A 27,488-nucleotide genomic window follows, 5' to 3' on the forward strand; every position below is an offset into this window, starting at 1 on the left:
TTCAGATTCATGGCATGTACAGTTCATGAGGCGAACCTTTTATTTTGAAAGGTGGCAGCGGAATTGGCATTTTCTGATTAAGTAGCTTGATTTTGTTGGACTGGAGGCAGGCTGCAGGGTGAATATTACTGAGTCCGCAGACAGTCCTGGAGCAAGGATAAGGAGTAGTAATACAGCATTCTCCGGATAAATTAGTCTTGAACCTTATTTAGAGAAACATTTACTTTAAATAAGCCTTATTTTTTCTACGGACAACATTTTCACGACTCGGGAATCAGAAACCGTCTCAATGGAAATAATGTCCTGATGATTTTTCACTCATGCGCGGCTGTCATACTAACTTATAACTAAGCTAGGTAGCTTGTTGTAGAAACTACCTTGTCAAAGTAATTTTCACTGCTTTCTTTTCATTGCTGTGAGCATCTCAGTCAAAAGCGCATGGTGCTGTCATATAGTCCGTCTTTCTAAAACGGAAGGGATAGTGGACGAAAGAGTCAACCGCACTGGTAAGCAACCTGTTCATCTCCGGAGGATTAACGTAATAACATCGCTAGCTGCCTAGCTAGCTAGTCACCAACACAGACATCCATGTAACTCACTGTTAGCTATCTGCTAGCTTGTAGCTCGGACAGCTTTAAACTGTTGTGATTTTTCACCTGCCGTTTGACGTATGGCTTATCATATAACCTTATAACCAGTTAAATACGCAGCCATGTCAAATTACTGGCAAACTCCATCGGTCGTGAGCAACATGTCTCTGAGCAATTTCCGTTATGTCATCCTTATAACCCAGGATTAAGGCGAGGCTACGAGTAACAGCGAGAAAGTCTTTAACGCTATCTACATATACTACGTCAGACGTTGAGCAAATAACCGGAAGTGTCATCATGATAATTTCTTTGTAGACAACCAAATAATTAGCATAGTGTTTGGCTCCTGTGCAAAACGCAGGGGTGGTCGCTCAATATTGTACAGCACCGGTGCCAAAAACGCTGTGATGCTGTGTAAAACGTACATAATTACAGAATGCAATGATTAACGAATCCTCTGCGACCCATAGACAGTGGAATACAGTACAAAGACAATATATTTAATGTTCAATGTTCAAACTGATAAACTTTATTATTTTTTGTGAAAATATACAATCATTCTTAATTTGATGTCTGCATTAGCAGTCAGAAAGTTGGGACAGGGGCAACAAAAGACTAGGAATTCTCTAAAAACACCTGTGTGGAACATTTCACAGGTAAATAGGTCACTTGGTAACAGGTGATAGTATCATGATTGTATGAAAGAGGCATCCTCGAAAGGCTCAGTCATTGACATGGAAGGATGGGGCGAGGTTCACCACTTTATGAAAAGCTGTGTGGGCAAACAAAACAGTCCAAAACAGTCCAACAACAATGTTTCTTAACACTGAATTGCAACAATCAAAAGATTCAGAGAATGTCTGTAACCTTCAATCCCTCAGGCAGCACAGCATTAAAACCTGACATGATTGTATAAAGGATATTACTACATAGGCTTGGGAGCACTTTGGAAAACTATTGTTGGTTAATGCAGTTCTTTGCTGCACCTGCAAATGCAAGTTAAGACTCTGTCAGGCAAAGTGAAAAGCATATATCAACAACAGAAACATAGCTGACTTCTCTGGGCCCAAGCTCATCTGAGATGGACTGATGTAAAAGCTTTCTGTGGTCTTTGGAAATCGTGGACGTTGTTTCCTCATGGCTAAAGAGGAAAAGCAACGTCCAGATTGTTGGCAGCCGAATGTTCAAAATTCAGCATCCGTGATGGTATGCAGGTGTGTTAGGGTCACTTGCACATCTGTTAAGGCACCATTAATGTTGAAGGATACATACAGGTTTTGGAGCAACACATGCTGCCATCCAGACGGCATTATTTTCAGGACGTCCCTGCTTATTCCAGCAAGACAGTGTCAAGCCACCTTGCTTGTTTTACAACAGCATGGCTTCATAGTAAAAGATTGCCGGTACTAGACTGGCCGGCCTGCAGTCCAGGTCTTTCTCTCATTGAAAATGCGTGATGCATTCTGAACCAAAAAGCACAATAATGGAGACCCCAGACTGTTGAGCAACTGAAATCGTGTATCAAGCAAGAATTGGAAAGAATCGCATCTTCAAAACAGAAAAAGAGAAATTTAAGTGGTAAACACTGTTGCCTGTTTTTCAGAACATGCTGCAGGCATCAAATTCAGAATATGTCTATATTCACAAAAAACAATACACTTTTAGTTAGTTACATGAAATGAAATGAAATGAATGATATTTGAAGCTTTTGAATTATTCCAGACCGCTCGCTTACACAAGTCCGTAGAGGTGGAGGGAGGTGATGGGAATAACACGCAAATAATTTCTTCATGCCTTATTTTTAAATGTAAGAAAACTCAGTAGATGTTAACTAAATTGACGGCTGCCACCTCCCTGTTCTAACAGGTACCTCTGATTTGTCAATTGGCAAGCATTAAATTTTTGAATGGAGCTTGGAGCAGCATCAGAGCCTTTCAGAAAAGCACAGCCTTACAAACATAGAAATGAATATTGTCCAATTTGATGCATCACTGGGAGATGTTTTTTTCAGATCCAACTCACACCCTGTGGATAGTAATTCACGTCTCTTGGGTCTGTTTGTCTCTGTGGGTTCCAGTTCGTCTGGTTGCTTGGCTATACAGTACATCTGATTCCCCAGCCAATTAATGCTGTAACAGTGTGTAATTTGTATTGCAGGTGCTAAGAAACACATCTTTCAAGTGTGGAAAATACTGACAAACTGCCTTTTATTGAAAATCTGATTATTCCAGTCAGTTTGTTCCATCTCTGATGTGTTAAATAAGACTAATAAGAACATAAGACTGAGGAAAACAGAGAATTTTCATTAATATATTTAACTTATGATCATGAAAGTAGCAACATCTAAGAAATGTTGAATACAGCAAAAAACATTTGCTTCCTTCAGCCTAAAATATCTTCGTCATCCTTAAAGCCATATAACCTTCCTACACTACACTACAAACATTTTGTGTTGAACTGCTTTTCTTTCAGTTTCATAACTGCCTCTGTAGGTTAGTATAATAGGCTTGGGATGCCTGATTGTCATATTTTTGTACTGAAGAACGTTATTGGTGATATTGATACTGCCTTGTCTTCTCTCTACGCCTCCCTCCATAGTGATGGATAATGCTCACACTAAGACGGTGGAGGAGGTTTTGGGCTTCTTCAGTGTAAATGAGTCTACAGGTCTGAGCTGTGAGCAGCTGAAGAAAAACAGGGAGAGATGGGGACCCAACGGTACAAATCTAAATTGTTTTTGTTCTTGCTGTTGTCATTGTTTACATTTTTTAAAACAAATCAGCTATTTACTGAAGCAACACAACAGTAAACCTCTGTGCAGTGGACTTCCTCCGTCATTTGTTATTTAAATGTCACAATCTGTGACGCTGATGATCAAATGACCACAATTGCTGGTGTCACATTCTGCAACTACATGATAAATGTTTTATCATATTAAAATAATGTGCTTTACTGCGCAACATGTAGGTAGAGGGCTACACACATATTCACAGAACTGGAGTTACTACTACATTAACTACTGTTTCCCTCGCTATAATGCCAGCTCCAGTAACACATAGATGTGGAAGGTAACATTACAAGCAACACACTCCAATTTCTCTTCTGTTGGCTCCAAGAACCGCCAACACAAACGTCTTCATCTACTCCCACCATCTGAGGAAGTGGAGACCCAGTGGATTAACTTGATGGAAATGTCCCAAAAAATTATTTTTTGTGTCATCTCGCATAGCCAGTTGTTACAGCAAAGCCTCCTGTGCTGCATGCCTCGTCGGTATGTGTGTCTGCTGCTGTGTATGTAAATGTATTTGATAGGCATGCCCTGTAGTACACACACTGTTGTAGTTGTGTAATATACTTCAGGTTTTGTGCCAAATAAATGCTATTGAGATGCTTAATCCTGCCCCTTATCCAACCTACATTGTGGGGCAGGTTACTCCTGCCACCAATAAATACATACATTACATTTGTTTTCTTTCTTAAAATATTTCCCTTACATTGCTAATTGAGTGAAAAGAAGTAGAATTAGGTTTTGAGTGGATTATCTCTAGTATTTTTGTAAAACGGTGAGATAATGCCATAAAAGGTTGTACTTATGTATTAAATCTGCTAAATACAGAATTAAATAAATTGCTTCTAACAAAAATGATAACCATCAATCTAATTAAAAACATTCATACAAAATATCAAATTAGATGTAACTGAGGTTTAAGGCCTCTCATATATTATACTGGTATTGATGAAATGTTCAGTAAATGTGTGCATAGATGCTGAGCAGTGCTGTCAAGCTGCAGCATACCCATTATACATTCTGTTTACAGTAGAAGGTGTCCTTTATATCTGCAGTACATTCAACTGTTAGCAAGCACAAAAACTCATAGGCACCAAGTGATTGGACAAGGAAGAGCACTGGATTACTTTGCATTGTAATTGCAATTACCTTTGGTGGTGATGTTGTAATTGTGTTTCTTTTTCTCCCTCCTCTGTTCTTTTTATCCACCTTTAACTACTCACAGAATTGCCGGCTGAAGAAGGTGAGCTGTTTTATTTTATCCAATTCTGTCTCTCTTCTTTGTTTTTCATTCTTCCATTATTATTATTGTCTCTTCTACATTAAATTGCAATCTTTATTCCTTTTCTTTCTTTCTCCTGCTCCTCATCGTGTTCCTTGGTGTCCTCATGCAGGGAAGTCTCTTTGGGAGCTGGTCCTTGAACAGTTTGAGGATCTGTTGGTTCGAATCTTGCTGCTGGCTGCATGCATCTCCTTTGTAAGGAAACACAACTGTGTTCACAACCATGAGCAAACACATACACACTTATATATGCAAATAATATGACACAAAAGTAATCATTTCTAGAACAGCCATGTGGAGTTTGTATGGACTCTGTATTTGTGTAAACTGATTGAACATCAACCCTGTTATGTGTGCACACACAAACAAAAGGATTGAACACAAAACACCATCCTTCTCTCTGTCTTGTCTTCTGTCTCATAGACCCTGGCTTGGTTCGAAGAAGGGGAAGGGACAATCACAGCCTTTGTTGAACCTTTTGTCATTCTCCTCATCCTCATCGCCAATGCTATTGTAGGAGTATGGCAGGTAAACAGTGTGTGTGTTGTATTGTGGATTGACAATCAAACCATCATATGAAGGCAATTTCTTAAACCATTCAATAATATGAATTAGCCTTTAAATTGTTGGTGTGAATTGTTTAAAAATCCATTAATTTATTATTATATATACATACAAAATAGCCTAAAGTTGGATTTATACTCAACACATGGAATCCCACTATACAGTGGTTGTGATTCATAGTTGAGAGCCAGATTTATCCTGGTGATAGCACCACTACATCAGCAGACAGGTGTATATTGTACATGATCAGGCCATCACACACTTTGAGATACAGTTGGATAGTCTGCCTTGTTTAATGACTAAATATTGTATTTCTATTTATTTAACCTGTATTTAACTAAAGATAGTCCTGGCCAAGACTGGCAGCAGCACAAATATGGTCCTATTTTGTATAGCCACTGTGGTTATGTTGTTTCATTCAATGTGACAGAGAGCAGGGGCCACAGTGAGCTGAAGGTGTGCAGTGGAAATTGTTTTGTTAGATGTGTATTACTGTGGAGAAGATAATGGAGCTCTTTTTGAAATTGCTCCATCCTGTATTCACATGAATCTCTACTACCATCAGGAAGTTTGGATTAGGCTTAGATCAAACACAAGCAGCCTGAGGTGATCCATCACAGCTCCTGTTGTCCCAAGGGGTGGACACATTTGCAAAACTCATGATTAGATTCTGGGTGCCACAATTGGATTCAGAATAAATTCTTGATTCTAAACCAGGGGTGGGCAAACTTTTTCCACTTGTGGGCCACAAAGGGTTCTAAAATTTGACTGGGGGGCCGGACCAGGAGCAGATGGATGGAGTGTTTTGGTAATCCACCTCATAAGAGAAAATAAAATATCATGAGATATGTAGAACACATGTGCTTTAATTTCAATTGAAAATGAACAAAAGCATTACAACTAAATATCTGTCTTTGAAGTCCCACAGAACTGAGCTATTTATTGAAATGACTCTTTTTATTATTTTAAAGCACTGAAAGTTGTGTTATCCTTAAGGATATTATCATCATCAGTCTCCTCCTGACTGTCTTCATTTAAAAAACGGTAGGAGATGCAGGTCTACTTGTCCTGCTCCTTCTATTCAATCATCCCTAAAGCCAAAACTCAACAACAAGCAGCGCGAGGACGGAACAGTGACAGCGCGCCAGTATGTGGAGCGCGTTATATTTGATCGCGCTGCATTTGCGCACTTGGTTTTGAGAACGTACGTGCACCTGAGCACCACATATGTGCATCCCTTAACAGACAGAACAAATTAGTTTCAAATGCATTTTTTACATAACACAACGGAGAAACGTACTTTTAATTTCAGTGGGAACAGTGTTGTTGGTCTCCCTTTTTATCCAGCGCATCAAAGTCTGGAGTCAGTTTTCTTGCTGTATCATAGTCTTTAAACACCGCCTGATCGGTGTTCAGTCAAAAATATTTAGTTGTCCACTCCTTATTAAAAACTGGACATTCTTAGCTCCGCTCATCTTTACAGAAGGGCTGAGGGTCGAAGAGTAAAGCGCAAACGTGGAGTAATACGCTTCACCTCAACAAAGCTCAATGTATCTAGAGTGCGCCATCTATTGGGAAAAAGCCAGAATTGCAGGGAAAATAAAACATTAACAAGGTTTATTGATATAATTTGTTCAAGTTCGGCGGGCCGGATTAAATTTTGTAACGGGCCGCATATGGCCCTCGGGCCGTAGTTTGCCCATGCCTGTTCTAAACCAATTCAGTCTCTGGGTGACGGTGCAGGAAGTTTTAACAAGATACTTCACTTTCATCTGCAAAGTTAGTCATTAAGTAATTAAATCGAAAACGCGCCCTAATTCTTGCCTTCTTTGAAGATGAACTTCATAGTAACTCCAGAGATCAGACCTTGTCCATGGCTATTCCAGGGTGCTACTTTCTGTGTTGTAGATTTCAGGTGTTTTGGGAAGCTGAAGGAGGCTTTCCCAGCATACTCTGATATATGTTTCTCCAAAACTCTACACTGGAGGCTGTGCATGCAAAATTAGCATGACCCATAAAGGCACGATAGCCACATTAATGGGAAATACACTATGTTAGAATATACCTGAAGTTTGCTTGAACTGTTAATTATGGTTGGACCAAACCTATTCAGGACTGTATACTCTCTGGGTTAGGAGTGGACTATTTGGACTATTCGTCGACAACCCAAGTGCTCAGTGCCCCTCCTGTCCATGCAGCACAGTCATGACTGCAATTCCAGACATGGAGAGAACTCTGTTGTGGATTTTGCAGACGACCCCACCATCAGCAGCCAGTTGTCAAACACTGATAACAATGATTCATATGGGCACGAAATCAACAGTGTTGCAGAGTGATTTTTAGTAGCACAAATGAACTCAACTGGCTTTTCAATACACATGCCTGAGTTGGAAAATGAGAGTGTAAATAAGTGAAACTTGTGCCTTGAAGAATTAAAAGAAACTCACTGAAACTTACTGTTTTGCTGTGTCCTCCAGGAGCGTAATGCAGAGAATGCCATCGAAGCTCTGAAGGAGTATGAGCCAGAGATGGGCAAGGTGTACCGACAAGACAAGAAGAGCGTTCAGAGAGTCAGAGCTCGAGACATCGTTCCTGGAGACATTGTGGAAGTTGCTGGTGAGAAGCCAGATAGCACTGACCTCTTTATACATGCATTGGAAATAGTTGTTGATAACAAAATTCTTGTCATCCTCTGGTTAGCCTGAGCCTTATTCTGTTCTTCTTAATGTACCGGTGTTCTTTTTTTTTTTTTTTTGCATTTTAAAGCTGCTTCCTTAAAAAGTTGTCATAGAAAACAAAAGCCTATTTCCACAAACTGCAGATGTGAGGTGTTATTAGCGTTCATATTCTCATTGTTCTCCTCTCAATATTCATTAGCATAGATAATCTCTGTCAGTTCTTCCTTCAAAGCCTCTTTACGGGACAGCGTAACCCTTCAAGTGCTTGTCCCTGCAATGTTACTGCTTTCATTCACAACACAGCATAGTAAGTGAAATGTTGCCAGGCCTTGAGGTGGAAAATTGGCAGTACAGATTTCTGAATGTCGATCCTCACTCCCAGTCACATGTAAGCCAATGCAGGAAATATTCTTGAACACTACAGGCATAAGGAGGAAGAAAACAGCAGGTAAAAGTCAACTCAATGCTCCCTGACAGCTTATAAGTACTGGAGCTCCTCAAGGAAGCTGCCTGTGTAAGCTAATGATCTAAACCACATCCTTCACAAATACTATGAGATGAAGCCTTTGGGCAGAAGGTACAGGTTACCAAGCTGTAAGCTGAACAGGTATAAATACCACTAAGTTCCACTATCTACTCACAGCTTTGCAGCTTAATGATTTCACTGCACATCAGCGTCATCAGAAGGAGTTTTCACACTCACCAGCATAGTCAGATGTCCATGCAGGCCTTTGTTTTTGCAGAGAAGGAACATGAACAGTGTTACCTCTGCATTTGCACAGCTTTACTTTCACTTCAAATTATTTCACATTTGAAAGCAGAGAGCTGAGAAGCTGCTGGAGCTTGAGGTTCAGCTCTGAGAGGTTCTTGATAATGTCTGCCATGAAGGCCAAATCAGGCAAGCTTTTTTTCCACAATCAAACATTAGTCTTCACAATTGAGTGTCTGGTTTTTGGATTTTTGGACATCTGTGACAATTCAATGAAATAATCAAATTTGGACTATTCTTTGACACTCCCAAGTGCTCAGTGCCCCTCCTGTCCACGCTGCACACTCATGACTGCAATTCCAGACATGGAGGGAACTCTGTTCTGGAGTTTGCAGATGACCCCACCATCAGCAGCCAGTTGTCAAATAATGAAAACAATGTTTCATATGGGGACGCCAAATCCACGTCTTGCCTGCATAACACTGCCTCCGTGAGAATGTGGTCTTGTGAAAACTGCTTGCTGGGCACCCAAACTCTGCAGTTTGGGTCATCCGTTGATTTTATCCAAGCACATTTGTCTGTGCAGCTCATTCATTTTGCTTTTCATCGTTTATAGCTGTAATGACACTCGAGATTGGTCTTTTTCATCACTGTGACTGTGTCCTCTTAAGCCTCTTAACTTAAGCACACTGGCCTCCCTTTTACTTAGACAAAAAAAATAATTATCCATTTTTCTTGGAAAACCTGACCCATCTACTTACATTTTGTTGACAGGCGCCATGATGCATTAACATGATATTAGCTGCTCAGTGTGTGTTGTGTTCAAGGACTGCTTGGAACCACTTGTTAATCAACTATTTTGCACATATTTTGTGTATCGCTGTAAAAAGTAATTGCTTTTTTGTATTTCTGAATAGCTCATGTATGTGGTCCAGAGGCCGTACATTCCCCAACCCCAGTGTAGGGCATCGTCCGATATTCTTGGTGTGTATGTAGATCTGAATGTGATACTATAGTTCGATGGTAAATTTGTGTTCACTGTGTTAATCCCAAAGACCAATTTCTCCCACGGGATGCCATGAAAGTTTCTCTAACGTGAACTCTTTTAGCTCGTTAAGTCTTAAATTTAACTTGGTGAATCGTGCAGACACCCTGTCATAAGTCTGCAAACAAGGTAAGGCTGCCAGGAGGCAAACAAATCAATAAAATGTGTATTTTGCATTCACTCTTGATGTGCTATTTAACTGTGTGTCTATAGTATTTGAGCGGTGATCTTGGAAAGAACTTTGTACTTAAGCACAGTACATTTCCACTACGTGGATGTTTAGACACGATTGAAATATCACAGCGGCATCTTTGTTTAGTCATTCCTGGCAAACATCTAAATCTGCATGCCGCTATGTCTCTGGCCTCTTCTCTGGTTAGTATCGTCATGGAAACCCAGTGAGAGGAGTACAAGGCCCTCACGGAAAATATTTGATTGGAATGCATCTCAAAGCTGCAATCTCCAAAGGTTTTTTATGCCTATGTGCCAGTGACAGCCATGGCAGGAATCATGTTTCCAGATTGTCTGTACCGTATGTACTTCTGTCTGTTTCATGCTGATGAGTTTTATTCTCATTCTTTTCTCTGGAAAGCCTTGAGGGAATTTCTTCAAATTTGGCACAATTGTTAACTTGGATTCGAGGATGAACTAGATTTTGGTGGTTTAAAGTCAAAGTTCAAGGTCACTGTGACCACAGCAGGTGACTTGACTAGTTTGCATATAACTGTAATGCGGTAATTCTATTTAGTATAGATTTATGAAAACTGAAATACATGACAAGAATAGCAATTATTATATCTGTTTTAAACAATGGAGACACTGGATATAATGTTTAAGCTGAAGCCTTTTTCATCCACTTGGAATTTTTTTCGAGTGCCACCAAATTTTGTGTTAGTGTACATTTAGAGTTTAAGGTTTTTGTGACTGTCAGCATTTGTATTCAGTGCTCTGGCTTTTTTTATGAGGTTGGGAAACTTGTATAGCTACTGATTTGTCTCCAATGTGACCAGATGAAAAATCTGAGTGCTTCTGAGCATTTTCACAGGTGTTTTTTTTCCCCGCATGTGTCACTGCTCTTCTCTTGTCAAAGACAGTAGTTGAACTGATGGGACAAGATGAGACCTTACCCTGTTGGTTTACAGAGCTGGAATTCTTCATTTGAAAACTGTTTTGTGTTTGAGTAAACACGTAGAGGTCAGTTGTATTCACAGATGAAATCAGTCCAGCTTGGTTGTATGAAGACTGTCAGCTGTAGTAGCAGCCTGCTCTCTCTCTCTCTCTCTCTCTCTCTCTCTCACTCACTCACACACACACACACAAACACACACACACACACACTTACACGCACAATCTTGACCCAGTAAGAAAACTATTGAATCCTCCAGATACAAATTGCTATTTCAGGCTGCTCAGAGAGAGGAAACAGGGTTAGGAGTTTGGTGTGTTGGTGTGTTTCTTGGTGTATGTGTTGGTGAGCCAGTGCCCTTCAGTCTGGAGTAAAAGTATTCGACTTCCAGAGCATGGGAACTCGGTGACACTAATCACAGCTGGAACAAAAGGACAGAGCAGCCTCTTACTGTTATTTCTGTATTCTCTTTCCAACATTTTTGGCTGAATGGAGTGACCAGTTTGACATTTCGGGTACAGCTGTACGTTTTTGGAATAAAGCTGCCAGTAGTTTGAGCCAATATTAAGTGCTTGAAAGTGCAAAAAAGGCAAATTGATGTGATTGCTTTTTTGTCCAGCAATGCATTTTTGTGTTACTCTGCAGACCAGCAGATTTAAATGGTACAAGCTTTCTAATTTCGCTAATTTTGTACCAGTTGAGACATGTTCTTTCTAAGGAAGGTGTGGCATTGTGCTTATTGATGTCATTTTAAGATTTCTACGCTGTGCAGACTGATAACAAAGTTTTAGTGTTAGAAAAACATTGTGTAGTGTGACGCAGGGTTGCTACGCTTTGGAAATGCTTTAATTTTAACCACCTTGGTATGAACCTTCTCAAATTCATTCATTTTCCTATCCCAGAGCCACAAAAAAGAGATTGACGTAGCTGTACAGTTAAGTCAGGTCAAGTCAGTTTAATTTATGAGACCAAAATCACAAACTGAATGAAAGGGCTTTACAGTCTCTACAACAAACAAAACTTTCTATCCGTAATATGAAAAACGTTAACTGCACTGGTCATTCTCCTGTTCAGTCATCTCCATACTACTGACCAATATCAGTTTATTGAAATGAACTGAAAAAGCCTCAAAGCTAGTCAATAACCAGGGACCATTTTGCTCATATGTCCACACCAGCCACGACGCCCGCCAACATGAGTACTCAGTGTTCATTACTACATTATTACATGAATACTCCGAACTGATGGGTCAGACCACATCCATTCTCACACTCTGCCTTCATTTTGATCTCAGCTAAACACTTGTGAAGTGAGGTGTTTTTAAGACGGACGTATAAACACCAGACAAAGTACTCAAAACCACTTCTGTGGTAGTTCCAGTTCCATATTTTGCCATAATGACACACACACACACACTCTCACACACACACATATACATGTAGATTCACAAGGTAAAAGTAATACCAGTAACGCTGTCGCAGCTGGTAAAATTCAAATCAAATGATTTTCACTCAAACATTTAAGATTTTAATCTCATTAATGAGTTAAGTTAAGTCAAATTATTGGATAAAATTAACTTGAGGGAGCAATATTTCTTCTCCAGTATGAAGTTGCAGTACTCTCTCCAACAATGTGGAAAGTTTCTTTGTCGTTCTTTAATAGGTCTCATAGTTACTGTCAGCCTCTCTTACTAGTCCTTAGTCTTAGTTAATATAGATATGAAGTAAGCAAAGGGCTTATATGTCATTGCAGCCTCTCTTAATTTCTCTCCCTGCTCTCTGGGTTTCTCTGACTCACTCGCATATATAAACACTTGTAAACAGTTTATGAACAGCTGTGCTCTCTCCTTGGAAATAATGCTAACCTTTCATGTGTTGCAATATGTCCTTGTTTGCATAAAGCAGACTTAGCTTACCGGTCTCACGAACGCCTGATTTCTTCCTGGACTCTGTGGGAAAAAAAAGGAAATGGTTTTTTTTGAAGGATTATTTTTGACAGTTAATTGACACTTTATATCACTTGTTGGTCTAGTTTTGGCTTGTATGTGAGTTAAGATCTTAGTAAGACTTCACTTTCACATTTGATGATCTCACATGTCCATGTACACATGAAGTTACAGAACTTTTCTCTACCAGTGATTTGGCTTACTGAATAACATAAAGACACTGTACCATAAAATCAAAAGTGAAAAACTATGCCAGTGAATACATTATTTTAATGTCATGTCATGTATAAATATGATAAGATAGAAAGATATAAAGTTATTTCATGATTGAAAGTTTCAGTCCAGAAAGAAAAACATCCTCATGAAGGTCTCTGAACTGTTAAAGTATCCAAATCAGATAAGAACAGAACTTTTCCTTCTGAAAGCTATTGTCCCTCGATGCAGAAATGCTGCAGGTCACTGTGCAGTGCACTAGTTTTGGTAATTGCTTCGCATAACAGCAAATATGAACGAAATACAAATGAACATGAATACATATTTAAATACATAAATGAAAAATGACGAGTTGTTCATCCTCTGCCCGCCATATGTACGATACATATATACATATGTGACATATTAAACCCTCACTGGTTTAAACATCACTCAATAATTAAATTAATATTCCATTCAAAGCTCCAAAATACTCTTATAAATCTAGGAATTCATTAATTCATAAAATGTGGCATAAGTTGATATTTCTGTTTTAATTTCTTCTGTATTGATTCCCCTATTTATCTGCTTTTGCATTTTATTTTTATTTATTCATTTTTATTTATTTACTTATTTGTGTATTATTTAAATGTATTTAAATTGTACAAATATTTGTATTTAAAAGTATTTCCAATTTTCATCAACAACATGTTTGCATATTACATTTATATACAAACTGTCAAACCTACTTTTTTTTTTTCAACAGGGAATCAGTAATCACGTTGCGTTCAATCTGTGCTGTCTGCAATTATGAATAAGAACAGCAGGAGATAACGAATACAAACTTTTATTAAAGTTTTTTTTTTTGGTCTCTGTTCACAACAACCCCCAGTTGGTGATAAGGTTCCAGCTGACATCAGACTGACGTCCATCCGTTCCACCACTCTGAGGGTGGACCAGTCCATTCTGACAGGGGAGTCTGTGTCAGTGCTTAAACACACTGATCCTGTACCAGATCCCCGAGCTGTCAACCAGGACAAGAAGAACATGCTCTTCTCTGTGAGTCTCAACAACCATATCTGTCTGTGGCTTTGCTGTTGGAATTCACTTTCTTACACCTTTTCATAGTCACATTCCACCATTTCAACTGTGTAAGTTATACTTGAAGGAAAAGCTGGCAACAGTGTATATTTTTATTATTTTCAGTATCAGTCAACCACACTATTGCACTCAGTGGCATGTTCCTTCATTGCCTTGAACACACTAGGGCAGTCAGAATTGGCCAAAAAATGACGTCATATATATTCCCTCTAAAAAAAAAGCACATAGTTTGAACCATCCTCACTCAGTGAAAGTGATGTGTGTGGGCAGTTGCACAGGTCCACGCATCCTTGAACACTTCAATGTTCCAGACAAACAGGAGGAATTCTGTATTATCATATTATCTGATTATGGACCTCGTTGTCCCATGTTTTTTGTGTCCAAGTGACTAATGGAGACAACAATTTTTGAAGTTTTTTCAGTTTTGAGCGAGAGCACAGCAGCCAGCTGCCATGAAACGCAATGCAATTAGATCCCTCCCGGTGTTTGTGCACCATCAATGTATGTCCACTAAAAGTGTTTGTTTTTGCCACTGATGGCTCAAATTGTTATAATAAGTATATGACAACATTGTGGAAATGATCCCTACAGTTTCCTATTTGTTAAAGAGTAACATCCGTTCATCCAGACTCCATTTACAGAAACAGTAATTTTATCATCATAATATACACTTCATTCAAACTAGTCTAGAACAAACTATTCTTACCAAAGCCCTCTTCGTTCGTATTTCCACTATTCCACCAATCATCACTAACTCTGGTTTGGTTGAAATACACACTTAATTCACTAAATTGGGAAAGGAGCGTGAGGGACATCAGAGAAGAGAGAGTGTGGAGCTAGAATATTTACTATTGTCCCATCTGACACAGGACATTATGACAGGAGAGACTTAAATATGCCCCAGTAAATAGAAAAAAAACAGTAATTACTGGACAATAGAAACTGGTTTTGTGTCACTCATGCAGTACTGTCATTGCAGCCACTGTGACAGTGCCACCCCCCCCCTCAAAAAAAAAAATATTAAAATATTATATTTATTTTCACAATAGAAAGTATGGATTTTTTACAATTTGAATAGAAATTTGCAATTGGAATATTTGTTGAAAGCCCTAGAACATACACTGTAGTTTACTTAGATTCTGTCCAACATACATCGCGCTATTGCCTCTAGAGGTATTACAAATAAGCAACTAATACGTTATAGAATATAGACATGAGACAGAGTGTGTGAGAGGGATGATGGTCATTATTTGACAGGACTGAACAGTCATGGTTGTATGTTGTATTATCTCTGTCAGACCTCAAAGGCTGCTGGGTCACCAGGTGGTCTGTGGTCAAAGAACAACAGCCATTGATGTTTTATTTAGCACCATCACTCTGACAGGCTGCAGACCTTCAGGTTGTCTGAGTAATGCTGGACTGAATGTGACTTCACACACTGATGTGAAGTCACTGCCCACAGAACTGACTATTAAAGGAGAGAAAGTCACTTTGACTGCTTTATGTGAGAGCATACAAATCTGACAGTTTGAGTTAGAGTTTGACGGTTAAACAGTAAAGTTATGCCTATCATGACCTTTGCCCAGGGTACCAACATTGCAGCGGGGCGAGCAATCGGAGTTGTCGTGGCGACAGGGGTGCAGACGGAGATTGGGAAAATCAGAGATGAGATGGCCTCCACTGACCCTGAACGAACCCCACTACAACAGAAACTAGACCAGTTTGGAGAACAGCTGTCTAAGGCAAGGTGTTTGTGTGGATTTTAGCAGTTTGGGTCACATTGGTTTTCACACTTAATAGACTCGGCCCTGTAATCTACAGAATTAATATACCCTTGTTACTACCTAACACTTGTCTTGTAACCTGCAGGTCATCAGCGTGATCTGTGTGGCAGTGTGGGCCATCAATGTGGGACACTTCAATGACCCGGTTCATGGAGGCAGCTGGCTGAGAGGAGCTGTTTACTACTTCAAGATTGCTGTGGCACTGGCTGTAGCTGCCATACCAGAAGGTCAAGCATCTTCTATCAGTGCAGAAAATGATTTCTTGCAAATGTGTATTTCCTGTACTTTTACAGTGAGAGGTGTATTTTTGTTGCCACCAGGACAAAAATATAGGCGTGTAATTTTAAGGGCACCAAGTGCAGAATTTTTGTAGTGAAAAAAACTTCTAACTTTCTGCACTCACTGTAAGTAGCCTTACATGATGTGCCCTTGAGCAAGGCACGTAAAAAACACATACATGTTAAAAATCCTTTTTCTCATTCCATCGTCTGCCTGTTGTGTTTTCTATCAGGTCTCCCAGCAGTCATCACTACCTGCCTGGCACTGGGCACCAGGAGGATGGCCCGGAAGAACGCTATTGTCCGCAGCCTGCCATCAGTGGAGACGCTGGGTTGCACCTCTGTTATCTGTTCTGACAAGACAGGAACACTGACCACCAACCAGATGTCGGTCTGCAGGGTAAGCTGTGGAAGGAATTGAACATCAGACTGATTAATATGGGGCTAACATCCACCTTGTATCAAAATTGTTGTGTGAGCCAGTCAGCCTGATTTAGTTAATGTGATAAGATATAGTGTTAATTATTATATAGTCGTGGCATTGATCAGTAATAATTGTGGTGAGCTTCCAAAAGTAGTGAGCATAATGTATGTGACCTGAAAATCTATTTAAAAAAGCAGTTTGACAACCACTTACAGCCTGCCATGCTAATGAAAGTGGCATTTATGTAAGAGAAGAGAAACTAAGATCAGCAGAAGTTGTAGCACTGATCAAATAGTGTTGGGGAAAATGTACATACCACTGCATTTTATCAAGATCACAGGTAAAAGTGGAAGAAGTGTATTAATTGGGAAGCAGATGGAATTACAGATAAAGGCCTGTCTAATAAAAGCCTGTTCTCAATAATGGCCTGCCACTGAGGTAAATAATTATAACCCAGCTGAAACTGTAAGCAACACTTTCCAGCTTTTATTCCACCCTAATGACTCTGACGGTGAGTTCATGATCAAGTTTTTTCGGTCCATCAGTGAGGAGGACCCAGCTCTGGACCCTTACTTTATTATATTAAGGCTTCTTACTACAAACAGTGAGTTAAAACTGGAACAATTTATGCAGAAGTTTATGCAAACAAAATCTGAAGCTCGTGAAGTGGATGTTGGAGTGTGGACCTAACCTCAAATGTGATCTTCTTAACATTATTGAACTAATCAACTACTGCATTGTCTGTCCGTGTCTGTGTGCATGTGTGTGTGTGTGTTCAGATGTTTGTTGTAGACAGTGTGTCGGGGGAGCGTTGCAGACTGAGTGAGTTCACAGTCACTGGATCTACTTACGCCCCTGAGGGGGAAGTGTGAGTGTCTTTAACCTTTAACATTTAACACTTAACACCTGACAGTTTATGGATTGTGGATGGGTTTGGATTATTAGAGCCCATAATTTATCTCCCCAACCTTTTGTTACTATTTATTAACATTTCCTCCACTTTTTAACTTTTTTTTGTTTCAACTTTATTCCTCTTTTCTCTGTCATGGCCTGGCCCTCTGTCTTTCCAGTTATAAGGATGGCTCAGTGGTGAAGTGCAGTCAGTATGAAGGCCTGGTGGAGATGGCTTCCATCTGTGCATTGTGCAATGACTCATCATTGGACTACAATGAGGTAAGACACGCAAACATGACATCATAGATATATTGTTTTGGAACATTTACAAATGGAATCTGGTTCTTAGTATGTTTTACCCCAAATACTGAAGAGGCCTATACTCGTGTTACAGGCAAAGGGTGTGTATGAGAAGGTGGGGGAGGCAACAGAGACTGCCCTCTGCTGTCTGGTGGAGAAAATGAACGTGTTCGACACTGACCTAAGAGGACTGAGCCCTGCTGAGAGAGCTACAGCGTGCTGCTCCGTAAGTGTGTGTCCGTCTGTGTGTGTGTGTGTGTGTGTGAGAGAGAGAGAGAGGTTGAGATAGCGAGAGAGACGAAGTGGGGCAGACGTTTCTGTAAAGTGAAAGACTGTGCTGCAAGTGTCTCATTGGACCTCTACCCTCTGCATCCATTACGCAGGACTTCTGAAACCTTTTCCATGCTTTCTCTTCTCTCTTACGCCTTGTCACCTGTGAGACCATTCAGCCATTGTGCTGAGTATTGACTAATGAAGAGTTGTTTCTGTCTCGGTCTCTTTTTCGGGACTACAGCAAAGTGTTTGGTCCTTTATCTTTTTGTTTTTGTATGTTCTGCTAGTTAAATTCACTGGACTGCTCTTGAGATGAAGTGTACATACTGTAGTTTTCTTTTTTGTTGGTTATTTTCAGGTGATCAAGCAACTGATGAGGAAAGAGTTGACGCTGGAGTTTTCCAGAGACAGAAAGTCCATGTCTGTTTTCTGTTCGTCCAATAAACTCACCAGGTCTGCTTCTGGAGCCAAGATGTTTATCAAGGTGAGTTACACACTACTCATTATGAGCTGTAAAGCTTCATGTCATCTTGTTCTTCCCTCTGGTGTGTAACTCTTCCCATTCCTCCTCAGGGAGCTCCGGAGAGTGTACTGGAGCGCTGTAATTATATCCGGGTCAGCGGTTCTGCTTGCGTGCCTTTGAGCCCAGCGGTGCGGGAGCAGCTCCTGTCCACTGTGCGGGAATGGGGATCCGGTCGAGACACATTGCGCTGTCTCGCCATGGCAACCAGGGACACGCCCCCTGACATTCACTGCCTCAACCTTGAGAATTCAGCTGCCTTTGCTAACTATGAGGTGATGATGGTGACAGTGATGTGGTGTTGAAATGTTTTTAAAATGGGCGCATCACCCCGACCGTGAGCTCTAGCTCTGCTAAAAACACTTTGTCCTCATCAGTTTTAAAAGTATGAAATAAAGTTGGTCAGATGTGAATGGAGGATATAGTGGAGAATACTTAGATCAAATTATGCTCTGCCTGCCCAATGGGAACTGGAACATCTTTTCTTTACCAGTGTCTCTAAACAAAGAAATAGACTGTCTGTGATGCCTGTGAAATAAATTGGAGACATTAAACTAGACCTGTACACCTTCTCTCCGTTTCTTTTCCTCTCCCAAGTCGGACCTGACCTTTGTGGGCTGTGTGGGCATGTTGGACCCCCCCAGGAAAGAAGTGCTTGGCGCAGTCCGAATGTGTCGGCAGGCTGGCATTAGAGTCATCATGATCACAGGTAAGCTTTCACACACACAACCAAGCACTCATCTTAATGTACACGGTGTGTTTGTGTGTGTGTGTGTGTGTGTGTGCGTGTGTGTGTGTGTGTGGTATACCAGATAATTGTAGAACTACAACAATAGAGATTGTGTTTGTTTGCATCATGTGTAGGAATGAAGAATTTGAAGAAAGGTCATGAAGTCAGCATGAAGTCTTTACTTTTAATGAATTGAATGAACTGCAGGAGGTGCTCTCCAGTAATCGATCTGACTTTAAATCCACACGCAGTAATTACACAAAGGTGTCCAAAGCAGCCCCTGAGCCTTGATACATAAAAACAGCCTAGATCAATCACACACATTATTGACAGAGGATTAAGGCAGCCTTGATCCATTAATTTCAAGTTGTCTCTTGTCTCCTAACTTAATGCAAGGACAATGCCAAACCATCGCACTACTCTTTTTTAATATTTTATTATTTTATGCCAGCACATCATTGTAGTCACTAACTGTATCTAGCTATCTTGCATCTGATTCACATGTAAGAAAACACCTAACATCATCGCAATGAATGTGATCAACAAGCATGGTTATTGTTCGTACTCACAGCTGTCAAGCTAGCATGTTAGCATTGAGAAACAGAAGCAGAGTGCACACAAGTAGGCAGGTACATAGGTACAAATTGTGATTTTGATATACATTACTTGTAATTATTTATTATTACTTGTATTTATGTCTGCACTTCATATTATTATATTGTATTTTATACTTATGCCTGCACTGTCTATTGCAATTGCTGCACATGTACATTCTGTTTATATCTGAGAGTATTCATTGCACACTGTTCATACCCTGTATACTGTATCTCTCAGCCAACATCATGTTTTAGTTGGAAATACACATGTTTTGACTGCAAGAAATGTGATTTAAATCTATGCAATGAGCTGAAAGTTGGTTGGAAATTTTGTCAGAAATCCTTGTCTCTTTCTGTAGCTGTGATTACATATGGACAAACCAATCAAACAATTCACCACTCTTCGTTTTTCTCTCCAGGGGACAACAAAGGGACAGCCCTGTCTATTTGTCGGAGGGTGGGCATCATCACAGAGCAGGAAGAGGAGCAGGAGGGTGCTGGGGTCAACGGGGGCCTGACAGGACGGGAGTTTGATGAGCTGCCCCCTCACCTGCAGCGTCAGGCCTGCAGGACGGCGAGGTGCTTCGCCCGGGTGGAACCGGCACACAAGAGTCGTATCGTGGAGTACTTGCAGAGCCTGAGTGACATCACTGCCATGGTGAGATCCTCGTACTTGGAGCACTGTCACAGGCCTGTTGATAAGCAGTACAACAGCACTCTTCTCCTCCTGTAAATGATGCTCCTCCATCCCTCCCCTTTCAGACAGGTGACGGCGTGAACGACGCGCCAGCGTTGAAGAAGGCTGAGATCGGCATTGCTATGGGCAGCGGCACGGCGGTGGCCAAGTCAGCCTCTGAGATGATCCTGGCTGACGACAACTTCTCCACCATCGTGGCTGCCGTGGAGGAGGGCAGGGCCATTTACAACAACATGAAACAGTTCATCAGATACCTGATCTCATCGAACATAGGAGAGGTGGTCTGGTTAGTGAACGAGCTGATATAAGTGGATGCAGAACATTTTTGCCAAAAAGCTTGAAGAAAGTCAAGTGGTGTACTAACTTTGTAGCAGGATTATCTATTGATACAGAGTCTAGTTGGATGGATGATTAAGGCTTCTCACTGTTTCCTTCTCTTCCATCTGTCCTCCTCAGTATATTTCTGACGGCCGCACTGGGCATGCCTGAAGCGCTGATCCCAGTCCAGCTGCTGTGGGTCAACCTGGTCACTGACGGTTTCCCAGCAACAGCTCTGGGCTTCAACCCTCCAGACCTGGACATCATGTCCCGTCCTCCCCGCTCCCCCAAAGAGCCTTTGATCTCCAGCTGGTTGTTCTGTCGCTACCTCATTATTGGATGTGAGTCATGAGACAGAATGACATGGGACAGAATGACATCATCAAATGATAATCATTAATGCTACTACCACATCATCTTGCCTGTTTGACAAGGCGTCCTGCTATAGAACCTGCAGGTTACAAACTAAGTTGCTCTTTTCCAACCCTCTCTGCAGGTTATGTGGGAGCAGCAACTGTTGGAGCTGCTGCCTGGTGGTTTATGGCAGCCCATGATGGACCAAAACTTTCCTTCTATCAACTGGTAAACACACGTCTCCGCAGCACTGCTCCTCTGTCATGCTTCTCATGCTCTGTGGCCTTACATTATACACTGTAGCTTAATGAATACACTGTGGCACTAACACAAACAGGGTGAGCAGTTGAAACTTTCCTGTGACAATAAACATAGTATTGCTTGTACTTAATTTGACTTAATAATAATAATAAAAAATCACACCATCAATTCCAACATGTCTGCAGGATAATAACTGAACAAAAGCATGACAACACTAGAATTATTTGCCAAGGTAGGAAATTGAGACGGGTAGGCAGGAAGGTGTCATTTACTCATCTGTTTCCCCACAGTCCCACTACCTGCAGTGCAGTGAAGGCCACGTCGAGTTTGCTGGTGTACAGTGTTCAGTCTTTGAGTCTCCTTATCCCATGACTATGGCCCTGTCTGTCCTGGTTACCATAGAAATGTGCAATGCCTTAAACAGGTGAGAGCAAAACAAACACACCCACGTGCTAATCTACATATCCCACAGTGTTGTCATGTTGTCCACCTCAGTGGTCAGAATAGAATGATTTGGTCTGAAACTAGGTTTTTGAAGGCTGTTTATCCAGGATAGAGATGAAGCTGGTCTGTGAACTGAGAGATCAGACAGTGTAAGCAGTAAACATAACCTCTTCCCTCCTTTCCTGTGCTGGCCAGTCTATCAGAGAACCAGTCCCTGCTGAAGATGCCTCCCTGGTCCAACCCCTGGCTGGTGGGGGCCATCTGTCTGTCCATGGCTCTACACTTCCTCATTCTGTATGTGGACCCGCTGCCGGTAAGCATGCATGCATATATACATATATGTGTCTGGAAGATGCTTTAAAGGTTCCACTGATTCGGCTGTTTCCTGTAAAAGATGGCACTATTTAATCCTTTTCAAGTCAGAAAATTCAGTGAGTAACACGCCACAAATTTACAACTGTCCTGCACTGACACCTTGATGTGATATACCACGAGGCCACTCCCTCTCTCTGTGTCTTCAGGTGATATTTCAGATACGCCCCCTGTCGTGGCCTCAGTGGGTGGTGGTATTGAAGATGTCAATCCCTGTCATCTTGATGGACGAGGTTCTTAAATTTCTGGCTCGCAACTACATCGAGCCAGGAAGCCAGATCCAGGTCAGACGACATGCCTGGCAGTGCTTCTGTTAATGCAGCAGAGGTATGTGTATCCTCTCCGTTTCTAACTCTTGCCTTTGTTGTTCAAAAAGTCACTGGAAGAGGAAGAGGAGCTGCAGAGGACGAGGGCTAGCCATGGTGCCATGATGACGAGGCTGCGTCAATCATTGAAGGGCGTGTCCTGGTCGTTCGTCCTGATCTCCGCACCACTAGTGATCTGGATCTTCAGCCTGGACTCTGACATCACCAACATCTTCTGGGAGTGATGGGAGAAGGGGAGGACGGGTGGACTGCGGTGTAAGCAGTGAAAGACAGGAAAGATGAAACAGAAAAGCTAAAGAAGAACTGATGGAATGAAATGCTGAGGGTTGAGGAATGAAAAGTGTGAGGGTTGAGGCAAGCAGAGATGATAAATTCTCTGCAGAGATACAAGAGTTCACAAGAGTGAAATATTTAGCCAACAGACAATCAGAAAGTGACAAGAAAGAAAGTGCAAGGCCGTTTCAGACCATCGCTTCCTCAATAATAAAAGGTGCTATGTGTTGTTAATAGTGTCGAAGTTGCGATCACATGTCATAAGAATGCCATGGCTTATTTATACTGTACTTGTTTGAGCTTTCCCTTTTTTTAATCTAGGGATGCCAGCGTTAGTCAGTTTGTCGGTCCAAAAATTAAATATGTCTCTGAAAACCTTTAAAACTGTCTGTACATGAATGCTAACATAGCATGCTCACCTGCTGACCTTTGCATTTTAAACTACTTAAAGTTACATTATAGACATTAGCATGTTAGCATGCTATAATCGGTTTTGTGTTCTAAAGTCTGTCAGCATTTAGTTTTCCTGCCAAATTTAACCCGGGGACACACAATGTAAAATACCGTGTCCATCATTAATGGTTCCCAACTGCTATTTTTTATTTTTCCAATGAGTGACATTTCCCTCTCACATTGTTTCATTAGACTTTTTTGACACCAGGAGGACTGGGTGGCACCAGCTATTCATAAAACCTTTGCAGAGTTTGTTCCTAAGTCCTTAGTAAGTCGTAGCTACCTTTAAACTAGTCATTTACTGAATCAGGTTGCACCAATAAAACTTGGAAATGTCTTATCTAGCAAAAGACTTTAGACTTTAGACTGTGTAAATCTGCTGCTAGGACACATCTGTAGCACTGTCCAATCAAACAGTCAATCAAGGATGACTTTGCTTCATTCATATATGCTTATACTGATAAATTGGTTTGTTTGAGGGTTAGTAGTATTCATGTAGCTCAGACTGGGAGGGAAATATAAGATAACCTAACCAACTATATTCAGTGTGAGATTATTGGCATAACCTTTTGCAATTGGAGATATATATTGTGCTTTTTTAACGTAGTGTAAATGAGAGTCAGACATGTTGGAAATTTTACTTTTCAGTCTAAAGGGGTGAAATTTAACAAACTAACATCAGTTATCTTAGCAAGTGTTCCACCTGGCAGTTACAGTTAAATATGTAATAATTAATCTCTCTATTAATCTCTACTACTCAACCTGTTTTAATTTAGTGATGCACATGTCTCTGCTTTGTGAAAACTTAAATTACAACAAGGCTAAGATTGAACTTTGGAAGAGCTGGTGTCACTGACTCCTGAAGAGGAGAAAGTAACCAGGACTTGAAAATAAAAGGGGAAAGATTAGTGAAAAGAAAAGTAATTCGTGTAGCATAAACTTTGTTTTGTTTTGGGTTGGCTGGGCTGGAAACCAGATGTTCAGTGAGTTCAGAGTGATTCAACTAATTACACATAGCACCTTTTAGATGAACTGTTGTGTTTGAAAAATGAGTGGGATCAATAGAAAAAAGAGAAACATGTTGAGTGGTCCAGAATCAAAGACAAACCCACACACACACACTCTCAAACACACACACCAACATTACGTCCACACAGTGATTCACCAGTAATAATATGTGGCCAGTAACAGCTGATAACTACGTGTACAATAAATGGCCACTGCAACGGTCTTTATGCTGCAATGCAAAAATATTCAGTCACATTATTGTTAGAATTTCCTTGTAAATACTGCAAACAAGCATTTGACCTGTGAGGGAAGACTGTTAGCAGACCATGAGAGATCGCATGTCAACGCACGTCACACACCTCTAACATGTTTGAAGTGCTGCAGAAACACATCCTCACCTGCAGAGTCTGGGTTAAAGAGGGGCGTGTGTGGGCTCACATGTCTAAAACTGTGTCACGGTTTAGAGTACAGTTCATCAGAGCTTTAAATTCTTGAAGACCAGTCACTTAGACCTTCATTCTGATTGATCTACACTCTAATATCCCTCATTGTCTCTCTGTTGATTGACTTTTGCTCATCCTTTAGACATCCTGAGGCTTCATAGACTGACTGAAGCTCAATATAAGCCTTCACTCCAGGATGAATGAGTTGTCTCTGATTAGTGAAGTTCTATATTGCTTCTTTATGTTATGGCTTTAAATATTCTGTATGTGTTTATAATTCTCACTATACAAGTCCCGCTCAGTAACAGCACTGCAGCAGTGTATTTTTTTTTAATCTTTCCCCCATGCCTGTTTACCGCAGAACCTGCCTCTGTGTTGGCGTGCTCACAGTGATGCACGATTTCAGCTTGATGTCAGCAGAGCTGTCACACAGATTCAGTGATTCAGATTCAAGCCTGACAGTGAGTGAGTGTGTATTTGAATGCGTTTTCTTGCTCGATGACCCATCTGCCATGTTTGCCAGTGATGCCGTTGTGACATCTCTCTCTGTTTGCCATTGAAGGATTTTTGTTTTATTTTTTTGGAAAAAGCATTTTTGATTCTGCAGTACTTTTTGTTGTGCTTTGCATTTGGTCATGATGATGGAGCATTGGGGCCACTTCTAGGGAAAACAACCTGAGTTGAGGAAAATAAGATCATGATTTTATGAAAGCTAAGTCACAATTTTATGAGAAAAATGTCTGAATATTTTGAGATGACGTTATGCTTGCTAATGGTTTGTGTTAGAGTACAGCTCAGGTCGCGTCACCTCTGTGTCCTCTCTGGACTGACGGTCGAACTCTGCCACAGTCAGAACTCTGTCAGACTTTGCTTCGTTAGCAGAGCGTGTAGCTGGCTGTCTGTCCATAAAATCACAAGTTTACTCATTTTGTTATTTTCCTGACTTCGTTCTTGTGTTTTATGACCTGATCTTGTACAATTGCTCGTAGTTTTTCCCAGGGTTTTTCTTCCCTAAAAGTGGCCCTAATAATAGGTCGTAGGCTCTTTCTGAAACCACTTAATAAAAGCATAAACCTGTGCTTCAGAGTAGAGAAGCCTTCTGAGGTCAGAAACTGTTATGGAGGTGTCAGACCAACTCACCTGTTGTGGAAGCAGGCAGTTTTTTGTTTTTTCTTCTTTTTTGAGGTTTTGTTTTTCTCACACTTACTCCCTGTTGATTATTGGAAACCATAGACGTTATTGCTTCTTTGCTGCCCACACTTCTGCCTATTTTTTCTTTGTGTTTTTTGTTTTTGCTCAATGTTCCCACAATAGCTTGAAAGTTTCAAAAATGAACAATGTTATATGAAATATAATATTTTTGTTTTGATACTATTAAGGCAGAAGAAACACATGTAGATGCACTTAGTTCTGAGTATTTATTTTTTATTTTCGTTATTTATTGATATTGTATTTTTTTTCCAAGGGTGTAGTATGCCCTGACAGCCCAGCTCTGACAAATCCCCAATGTACCAACTTGTACTTTATTATTATTATTATTGTTGTTGTTATTATTATTATTATTACATCCATGTCGCCCATCTAGGAGAAGAATGAGTGGAAAGGAGGTCTTGTATGGTTCCAGACTGTCAATAAATGACTTGAAGAACATCATAAATAGGGAAACTGTAATAGTTTCTCTTTTCTTCCCTTCTCTTCCTCTGTGTTCCCTCCACACTAAGTAAGCAACATTTACACTGAAGCTAAAGAAGGGAGCACCGTTTTGCAGATTTTATTTTGAACTTTTTTCTCGTTCATTCTACTGTTGAAGAGTTTGTTGTCGTTGGAAATGATGTTACGGGATGAAAACAATAAATCTACAATGGTTCTGAATTCAAGTGTGCTGTGCTTGTTTGACACATTCCAAGTGCTGCGCAGCAGATTGTCTGCTGCTGTTACATTTACATTTTAGAGGGTACCATCCCCAAGTGTTTGCACTTGCATTTTATGTTTTCTGCATCATGTGTTACAACCGTAGTCTATGATCAGAACCGTGATTTGCAGTCATTACAGGAATTTAAAACAGCAGCAGTAGTCAGAATTACCAGCTTGTGTCTCAGTAGCTGCAGGACAGGACAGTTGTTTGGAAATGCTTCTTGCTGCAGTGTCTGATGAGCGTGCTGACCACTTGATGGGGCCATTCAGCAGGCTACCAGCATATCACTGCTGACACCAATGTCAGGTGATTTATTTTGTTCTCCAACATGGTTGAACTGACAGGAGCCAATACCATATTAATAAAGAATAAGTTCATGTAAATCTTTATATTATTTTAGTGTTAATACACACAAGCACACACACATATATAAATTCACTCACTGTCCTCTGTGGTCATGGATGCTTGGCCTGCCAGGACCACTGGGGAGCCTTTCATGGCCTTGTGTGAGGCTGTATGCCTTCCCACTGCCTCCTCTTTTGCTGGTTTTCCTCAGAAAGGTGAAGCCACTGTGTGCTGGGGTACTCTTGGAGGCACCAGGTTGGCTGCAGAGACAATGGATGGTGGAGAGCCACGAGATGTTGGAGGGCAACCCATGGTATTTTAAAGTCAGACGGGATATGCTATCCCAGGTGCAGCATATGGCACCCAGACACCCAGAGGCCCTGCAAGCTTCACGGTGGCTTCAAGACTTTTGTCAAATTAATATTGAGAATCACTTTACTTGTCACATCTCCTTAATTCT

At 40.7% G+C, this 27,488-nt stretch overlaps 1 protein-coding gene across 1 annotated transcript; it reads left to right on the forward strand.

Annotated features, from left to right (window-relative positions):
* Positions 1 to 147: 147 nt before the first annotated feature.
* si:dkey-28b4.8 (sarcoplasmic/endoplasmic reticulum calcium ATPase 2) lies at positions 148 to 26,604 on the forward strand. Its single transcript, XM_041964977.1, has 24 exons — positions 148 to 506; positions 3,189 to 3,308; positions 4,604 to 4,621; positions 4,773 to 4,855; positions 5,084 to 5,188; positions 7,702 to 7,840; positions 13,812 to 13,978; positions 15,607 to 15,762; positions 15,890 to 16,031; positions 16,316 to 16,482; positions 17,286 to 17,374; positions 17,577 to 17,679; positions 17,795 to 17,926; positions 18,332 to 18,457; positions 18,547 to 18,768; positions 19,091 to 19,202; positions 20,239 to 20,477; positions 20,582 to 20,802; positions 20,973 to 21,175; positions 21,331 to 21,416; positions 21,740 to 21,873; positions 22,089 to 22,206; positions 22,415 to 22,549; positions 22,642 to 26,604. Exons 2-24 carry the CDS (start codon positions 3,191 to 3,193, stop codon positions 22,813 to 22,815), a joined length of 3,189 nt encoding a protein of 1,062 aa, XP_041820911.1. The 5' UTR covers positions 148 to 506; positions 3,189 to 3,190; the 3' UTR covers positions 22,816 to 26,604.
* Positions 26,605 to 27,488: the final 884 nt, after the last annotated feature.

Source organism: Chelmon rostratus, chromosome 3 (genome assembly GCF_017976325.1).
Source record: "Chelmon rostratus isolate fCheRos1 chromosome 3, fCheRos1.pri, whole genome shotgun sequence".
NCBI classification, from domain to species: domain Eukaryota; kingdom Metazoa; phylum Chordata; class Actinopteri; order Chaetodontiformes; family Chaetodontidae; genus Chelmon; species Chelmon rostratus.

Coding starts and splice junctions, on each gene's coding strand:
- si:dkey-28b4.8 (XM_041964977.1), top strand. CDS start 3,191: ATGGATAATGCTCACACTAAGACGGTGGAGGAGGTTTTGGGCTTCTTC. Junction 18,458..18,546: donor GAGCCAAGATGTTTATCAAG/GTGAGTTACACA, acceptor ATTCCTCCTCAG/GGAGCTCCGGAGAGTGTACT. Junction 21,417..21,739: donor AACTTTCCTTCTATCAACTG/GTAAACACACGT, acceptor GTTTCCCCACAG/TCCCACTACCTGCAGTGCAG.